This window comes from Zingiber officinale, chromosome 7A (genome assembly GCF_018446385.1).
Source record: "Zingiber officinale cultivar Zhangliang chromosome 7A, Zo_v1.1, whole genome shotgun sequence".
In the NCBI taxonomy this organism is placed as follows: domain Eukaryota; kingdom Viridiplantae; phylum Streptophyta; class Magnoliopsida; order Zingiberales; family Zingiberaceae; genus Zingiber; species Zingiber officinale.
The window spans coordinates 10,015,617-10,024,441 of NC_055998.1; the positions used below are offsets into that span (position 1 = coordinate 10,015,617).

The 8,825-nt window shown below is 36.6% G+C and overlaps 1 protein-coding gene across 1 annotated transcript; it reads left to right on the forward strand.

Annotated features, from left to right (window-relative positions):
• The first annotated feature begins 704 nt into the window (after window positions 1-704).
• LOC122000963 (protein SOSEKI 5-like) lies at window positions 705-4,297 on the forward strand. Its single transcript, XM_042555484.1, has 4 exons — window positions 705-1,044; window positions 1,143-1,212; window positions 1,298-2,149; window positions 3,513-4,297. Exons 1-4 carry the CDS (start codon window positions 840-842, stop codon window positions 3,652-3,654), a joined length of 1,269 nt encoding a protein of 422 aa, XP_042411418.1. The 5' UTR covers window positions 705-839; the 3' UTR covers window positions 3,655-4,297.
• Window positions 4,298-8,825: the final 4,528 nt, after the last annotated feature.

Consider the following 8,825-nt stretch of genomic DNA (forward strand, 5'->3'; position numbering starts at 1 on the left):
TCTCAACTCGGTAACCAAAACAAATTCAATTATATTAGTTATTGGAGCCTTTCAAATTGGGCTGGATCCAACTCTCTTTTCTATTTCTTATCTTTAATAACAAATACAATATACATAAATATTAATTAATAAAAAGTCCATATGTTTCCAGGCAATTTGACATTCCTAACTATTTTAAAACGAGCAGAAAATGAAAAAAAAAAAAATGCACTCCCAATTTCCACCTAAAAAATAAATAAAACCTGATGCTCGTGGCGTTCGCACACCACGTGCGAGCCAACTCGTGTCTGACGCAGTAAGCGCGAAGGCCGGTCGTCAAATCTCCTTCCACACTTGCCTGAGAAAGTTGACCAACCAATGACGTCTTCTCTCAGTTCACATTCATTTGGCGCTTAGTTTCCTTCATGTCATATATAATATTGTAATTATTATGATATTAAATTCGAATGTGATCATAATTTAATCGCCAACCAATTACCACCTTACCTTGGCTCTAGTCCTAACTCAAATTCAAAGTTCGCAGTCCACTTAGGAGCGTCGTTCTAAATTTGTCCATTTTACATTTGGTTGAAAAGATCGGACGGATCGTACTACAAAATCAATACAAAATCGCTTTGGAGTGTGAGTCAATTTCTTTGACCTGCCGTCTCTCCAGCCTCGACTTCTTGGTCGTCCTTGTATTTAATCAGTACACACCACCACCTGCCTATTTCCACCCTCTCCGTCCTTCTCCTTCCTCTCTCCTCTCTCCTTCGCAGTTCACGTCGTCGTCGTCTTCTTCTCCATCTTCTTCGCCTACCTTCGCTGCGTAGCCTGGTCTTGTTGTACCAGCAAGTGCAATGGCGGTGGCTTCCTCGCGCGGGAGGATGGATCCCTTACGGCAGTGGAGGGACAAGGACACGAGCCCCGAGAGGACTAAGGTCTGGAAGGAGCCCAAGCCCAAGAAGGTTTCCGTCGTCTATTACCTGTCCCGCGGTGGCCAGTTGGAGCACCCCCATTTCATGGAGGTCGCTCTCTCCTCCACCGACGGCCTCTACCTACGAGGTATGCTCCATGATCTTCACTAATTCAAATCGATCGGAAACTCCATTTTTTTTGTATATTGTTCTTCGCGTTTTTGAGTCCAGCTTGTTGTTTCTTAGATGTAATCGACCGCCTCAACCTCCTTAGAGGCAAGGGGATGGCTAATTTGTATTCCTGGTCTTCCAAAAGGTGTGGTCGAATCGATTTGCTTCGCTGATTTTGGCATATTTTGCCGTCTAGGTTTTGTGTTGTTATTGGATTGGGAAATTTTCAGGAGCTACAAGAATGGATTCGTGTGGCACGACCTCACGGAGGACGATCTGATACACCCAACGCGTGGCCATGAGTACGTTCTCAAGGGTTCCGAGCTTCTTCAACCCCTCTCCTCTCCCAGCTTCCAGGAAGGCAATGCGGCATTTAGCGCCTCCGAGAAGCCGCTGCAGATCCCCAAATCCGTGCACGACGATTTCGAGAGCTTGCAGATTAGAAGGAAGAGGGCGCCCTGGAGCTCCTTCGACCTCAACGAATACAAGGTCTACAAGACCGACCTGACGGCCGAGACCGGCGCCAAGGCGGCTGACGCGTCGACGCAGACAGACGACGGGAGGAGCAGGCGGCAATCGGTCGCAGCGGTCCGGAGGGAGGAAGAAGAAGGCCCACTGACCACGGAGCTGGAGCGGGAGGATATCTCTCCTCCGCTGTCGTCGTCAAGTTCGGAGACGCTGGAGAAGCTTATCAAGGCGGACGCCCGCGCCATCACTGCCGTCGCCGCCGGGTCAGAGGACCAGGAGCGGACTGTGGGGACGTACGCGAGCGGGAGGATACGGGCGTCGGCCATGCTGATGCACCTTCTGTCGTGCGGCTCCATCAACATGAAGGACCACCACGGGGGCTCGGTGTCGCCGCAGACGCCGGCCCTGTGCAAACCAGGGGCGGTGGCACGTGCTGTGCCGGATTTGGGTGGTAGGAAGGAAACGTATGGGTTGTTGGAGCACAATGGCTCGGCGGCCATCAGGATGGAGGACAAGGAATACTTCAGCGGGAGCTTGATCGAGACCAAGAAGACGGGCAATGGCCGTGACGACTTCTCGGGCCTGAAAAGGTCCTCTTCTTACAATGCCGACAGGTAAACTTTCGCAAGGCTCTTCCTTGATTGAATAGGAAAAACAACACAAACTCTAAATCAAGGAAAAGATCCCTATGATTTTTTAGATTGTTCGGACACTGATTCTTTAGACCATGTTTACTAACTTTTTTTCAACAAACATCCAAATGTGTAATATCTAGTTAGCAATCCGTTTTAAGGTTTGGATAAAGGCTATAATCACCATTTCAACCTGGATTAACATTGCTGTTTGGGTGCTATTTGAATCGAGTGAGGTATCATAAGCTTATCATGCTTTTACTTTTAAGCCATGTGAATTGTTGGCTATGGCAACAATTTTTACTGCTCGAGAGGCTGATGCTGACCTCTCATGCTGTCGTAGAAGGTGTGTACTGTTAATATATCCGGAATTCCTTTAAAGTGGCCTCTGTTGGTGGGGGTAACTGGTAAGAGCAGAACAGCCTTTTGCTCTATTTGATAGAGAAGAGCTGAAGTGATTCCCTTGGTCGCATTAGGTAATGTCAGACATTCCTTTGCGACACTCTGCAACACTCTTGATGCTTCATAAACATAGCCTTTTGCTCTGCTTGGTAAAAAGCTTGGATTCCTTGCTGCAATACCCAGCAAACCTTGTCTTTACGTTGGATGTCCAGCTAAGCATCTCCGAATGAACCATCTACTTCAAATGTCGCCTTTGTCTTGTTCTCTATCATTGAATCCTTCCATTCAAACTTATCTCTTCTGACATGTTTGCAGTTAATGATGGGAGCGGTAGTTAGATGCTCATTAGCTTCTCTTCAAAGGAGAAGAAAAGCTGAGCATTAGAATAGCTCAAATTATCTTTTCTGCTGTAGAATTTCTACATTTAAGCTATGTCATAGCAATCCTTGACAAATAGATAAGCATAAATGTCTAAACAAGAAAAGCAAGATTGGAACTCTCTTGATAGACAGATGTAGTCTACTTTGTATAAAGTTCTCGCGCACTCCACAGTTGCACTTGACATGCCTAGTCTAAACTTAGTATCTTCCTCAGTATAAATTCCTTAATCTGAATTGCTTGAACATTAAATAGCAAGCAGGTAATTTCAATGCCCCCATGCTACAATTTGCTGCAATTTTAGGAGTCTACACATGATTGACTTATGAGATCTGATTGAAATTTCTTTTCCTTGCACATGGATAACCTTTTCTTCAGTATAAATAGCTTTATCTGAATTCATTGAACATTAAATGGAAGCAGGTAATATCAATGTTTACTCCCCATGTATAAATTTTTTAAGAGTCCACACATGATTGAATTAGGAGATCTGGTTGAAAATTTTCTTTTATACGCATTGTTAAATGGCATTAGGCTTTAAAGACTAATCTTACAACGTGAGCAGGGGCTCGAAACTGGAGCTTGCAGAGAAGGAAATCGAGGGCGTCCGTGCCAAATGCATCCCCAGGAAGCACAAAACCATGTTGGAAAGGGAGGGAGCCAAAGCCACCAATCTCGCACAGCTCTCTCGAAAGCAAATTGAATAACAACCAGCTCGAGAAAGAATAATTGCCCAAGCTAACGTGAGAAGAACAAAGTTGCTAAAAGAAATTTTAGGATAAAACTGCATCAGCCCAAAAAGACTCGAAAAGAAATATACTAAGTAGTTGTTCTGCAACCGAGGAGCATTGGTCTCATGTGGGTGGTGAAGCCTTTCTTTTGCCTTGATGATTAAGGCACGCAGTTAAGCGTCCGAGGGAGGAATTCCAGGAAAGCTAATGTTATTTGCTTCCCCAAAACCTCTCTTTGTGTGCATAAAGAAACGGCACTGAATCTCCTTATTATTATCATTGTTATTGTTATGCTTACTATTACTACTGAAAGGCTTAAAGTGTATTAAATTTGAGACTCGCCTTCTCAAGGTCTGTGCCTGATGGGGGATTTTAAGAGTTTTCTCAATAGACCAAGGGTTTTAGACTGATTGAGAAGCAGGTTGTTCCCAGGTGGCAAATTCGCATGAGAAGTTCACAGCGTCATCATGCATGCAGAATGCAACAGTTAAGGTGACTTGGACAAAAGAGAGCTTTGCATTAGCTTAAACAGTGTTTATTAATTGAAATGCTCCAACGCCACCCTTGATTTCACCACTATTTTATTAATCCATGTGCGTTTGTTTGAGAGCCATAGTTACTTATTAATTATTTGGCTGATATATTTCACCTTTGCATGTGGGTTGGTACTCCACCATGACCCTTTCTTTTACTTTGCTGCATGGAAGATTTTATACATATAATCAACGTGTAAATGTATTTTTGCTTTTAAATGAGAATGTATAGCCGGTTCGATGAATATATTAACTCAATTTAATAGATGAAATCCCAAGAAAAACCTAACAAAATGAATAGATATCACTTGCAACAGAGAGACTATTATTACAAGCTCATCATTATCTGAAGCCTTTTGTAAAAACACAATGGAAAAAAAATAAAAAAGGACATCCTTTTTAATAAGAATCATCTGATAGACGAAGCAGACTTTGGTATCAGAGACACTTGGATTATCTGTATATGTGTATAATTTTTACATCATCTAAACAACTTGATTATTTAAATTTTATCTTACAACATGAAAATATAATAACTTTAGATCATAACAAATACACTTATTACGTAAGAAATAAATAATTTGATCGTCTCTTACATTCTGAGCAACCACACTTAAATACTCTAACTGATTTACTGATAAATTTTGATTTCTCTCTGAAAACCCATTGTCAATCATTATCACATAAGATAGAAAGCCTATTTACTATAGCTCTACAATAACAAAAATTATTATCAGAAGTCCTACGAAATCTTGATTACTTAAAAATTCAAGAACCTTAAAAACTATTGCAGAAACATATACTCAATAATTTTTTACTTTAATCAAAAGAGTTGATTATCAGTAATATAACACAATTGAATGAAAAATTAGATAAGATAAACTACTTATTGGAAGAACTAAAATATAAATGAACAAATTGAAATATAAAAATACACATTATGAAGATACGGTAGAATATATAAAATAATTTTCTACGACAAAAAAAGACGGTTATTATCATATTGACCTTGGAAAAGAAGATCAACTTCAGATACAACAAAATAATACTATTAACTTTAGTTGAATCAAAACTTCTCCAAGTAGAAATATATTTGTCTGAAAACGTGGGTTCTAGTGAATTAAAGGAAACTTTTGCTAAGCTCAACAAAGATCTTAGTCAATTATGATTGGGAAAAGGCTATCCTAAGACATCACTAATTACTTCTAAATTTTTAACTTATACACCTACTGAGTCTAACAAAAATTGAAACATTTCATGGTCCTTGCAGGACAGTACGATCTATGGAAGCGAATACATCATCTTCTTGGTTAGACACAATCATCAGCAGAAATAGTAATTCAACTTTAGGACCTCTTAGATTAGAAGAAGTCATCGACGTGGATAAAGATCTTACCATATTGATTATTAAAAGGGTACTCTATTCCACCTTTGTACATTTTATTTTTATTTTTCTAAAATTGTCTATATTTTTTTGTGTTATTGTAAGAATTACGAGTTCATAACTATTTACTAGTTACAACATACCCACGAAGTGTTCTGATTAATATAAAAACTTAATTATAATAGCTATAGTTAATTAATAGTAGTTATAACATAAACACTTTAATTCTAATTAACACTAATAAATCATATTATAATAATATTTTATCTTTGATATAAATACAGATCAATATTACGTTATACCAGCATTTCTATTCTAATCAATACATATAACATTGTATTTTAGCAATTACAATTTATAGCTATTTGATGTAGGAAAAAAGAACTCCATTTGTGACATTTGAATAAAGGCTCTACAGAAAGTGTAGAAAGAGGAGGGATTCGTAAGAGGAGCCGTCTGATCGTCTCTATATTTAAATGAAAATAATGTTTTATTTAAATTAAAATCAAACTTAACATATTTTTACAATAGTTCTAACCTAATTAAATAGTCTAAGAAATAAGAAAAAATCATTAAAAAAAACAAAGAAACGGTAAAAGAAAATTAATTTAAAATCTAAACTAATGGTTAGAAAAGAAAACTAATAGTCAAAATTAAAAAAAAAATGAAAGAAAAAGTTAAAACACCAAATTTAGAGATAGTGTAAGCCACTAGAAAAATGATTCTGTCTTATTAACCATATCAAGAAGTCATAGACTAGTCATTTTTCTTATCAGTAGTCTAACATAACTGTATCAAAGGATATCTAGTATTGTCATTCTCAACTAGATGTAAGTATATAAATTACTAGGAGTATTTTGTACTAATATTATGATTTATATCATGTTATAACAGTTACAAATTATAGATCATATAACATAAAATATATTATTCATGATCCATATCAAATAATATTATATTTTAATAACTAGTAATTACTATAACTACGTAAATTATAATAATTAACAGCTATTACATTGTAAGTATTGTAATTATATAGCAGTACTTCTGGCCATTGTCACGATAACTTATTTTCCGTTGTCACGATAACTTAAAAAAATAAGAATAATTTTTAAAAATGTACGGTACTAGAAATCAGAGGTTTTTTTAATTAAAAAAATAAATTAAAACGGAATTTCCCTTAACTATTTATATATATTCTAACGGTGGAAATTTAACCATCACTAAAACGGGATATACACCGGGACGGAATCAGAAAAAAAAAATTCAGTGGGGTTGAATTGCATAGATATTTTTTTGTATGACTAAATAAAAATATTTAATAATTAAAGTTTTACATCAACTCTTGCATAAAATACGATGCTGCAGAAACTATACACATGAAGTCTGAAATCTAACTGACAAAGAAGTTAAGTTCTAGCCTATTCATTTCCAGTGTGTTGATCCCTCCAAGGCTCTAACTTTTGCATAATATACGTTGTTGTAGAAACTGCAACCAAATAAATATGAACGTCACTCACATAAATCATAATATGCATGAAATTCTCATGACAAATAGTGTAGAACATAGCAAAAAAAGATATTCAGAATTTTGAGGAATCAACGATGAATAAAGAACACTTTAATAGCAAATATTTTTGTCAATACAGAAGCAATAAAAAATAGTTGTACATCTCATTTTGCAACCCACTTGATGACTAACAACATCAAACACTCTCCATGCAAAAACAATTAGCCTATTAAGTTAATCGCAACCAATTGATCTTGTTGAATACTTAGGATTCTCATTTAAACCATATAACAGACTGCAATACTAATACTTATAATATGTGAATGAAATGATATTGTTAGAGTTTACCAAGAGTCCAAGAGACTAGAACATGAGAGCCTTTCCCTTGTCCCACTTAATACTCGACCGAATCTCCATAACCTGATAAATTAACATTGAGAACATTTTATCTAACTTGTAAGAAAAAAAAACTAGAAGTTTAGGAAAGATTAGTCTACCTTTCTTCCATAGGTGAGCTTCATTTCTGGGTTGGCACAGAAGTCTGTGACGGCCGACGAGTCAGTACAAAAGGAGATAATTGGATTCTACGAGATTGCATTCGTTGAAAATGTTGTAATATTTGCTCATTTTCAATTGTAGAAAAAAATATCCTTTTCAATATATACAACTAGACTGTCATTCATCCATTCATCTCCCATTCTATTGCGTAAATCAATCTTCATAGTCTTCATTGCAGAAAAAACTCGTTCAACCGAAGTAGTTGCAATTGGTAAAACTAATGCCGACTCTATCATACGATAAACCAATGGGAACACAAAATGTTTTTCAGTCTCAACCAATTTCTGAGCAAAAAATCCCAAGTCATCAATTGAAGAAAAGTAAGGATCATCCTGCAGATTATAAAAGTAACTCATAAGTTGTTGTTCCAAAAATAAATAATTAGTACCACAGAAGTCCTCGGGATAAAAATCAGCAAGATGGATGAGTTTGTGAACATCAAATTGAGAGAAAGAATTTCTTAGATGAAGACATGATATGCAAGCAAGCAATTCCGTACTAACTTCTGAAAAAAGATTATTCATCTCTTGTATAATTAAATCAACAACCTAACATTCAAATTTACAACCATGATAACATTAATAATCAATGAAATCTATTTAACAAAAAAAAAGATTTTTAGAAATAATACCTGACAAAAAATCTCCACACGATAATGATGAAAATTGGTGATGAGTTGCACGCTACGCCTGCCATGACCACAAGTTAGCATGTTGTCCTCCATATCAAGTATTGGAATCAATTCACAAAATGTGTTAACTTGTTCCAAAATTATTTGCCATCCATCTTCCCTGAAGTCTTGTAGTCGACATCTCACACTTCTAACCAAGGACATGACTTGAACAATATTTTGATCTTCTTGTTGTAGGGAAAGTGATAACTCATTTTTAATTCCCAATATATACTTCATCAAATGTAACACAAAAACAAATTGATAACTCTCCATCTTCTCAATTAAACTTGCGGCAACACCTTTATTCGCAGAATAAGAGGCATCATCATGTACATTTCCTAACACTTCTATCACTAAAGACCACATAGAGCATAAACGAAGTAATGTTAAGTAGTGTGATCCCCAACGAGTATCTCCAAGTTTCTTGCTAAACTAGTTTCTTGATTTTTTTCCTTTTCCACTAATAATTTCTCCACTTTCCAATTCAGC

Bases quoted from the DNA above. Each gene is read 5' to 3' on its own strand.
- LOC122000963 (XM_042555484.1), top strand. From the start codon at position 840: ATGGCGGTGGCTTCCTCGCGCGGGAGGATGGATCCCTTACGGCAGTGG. The intron at 1,045-1,142 runs GTATGCTCCATG...GTTGTTTCTTAG, and splicing joins CGACGGCCTCTACCTACGAG to ATGTAATCGACCGCCTCAAC. The intron at 2,150-3,512 runs GTAAACTTTCGC...CAACGTGAGCAG, and splicing joins TCTTCTTACAATGCCGACAG to GGGCTCGAAACTGGAGCTTG.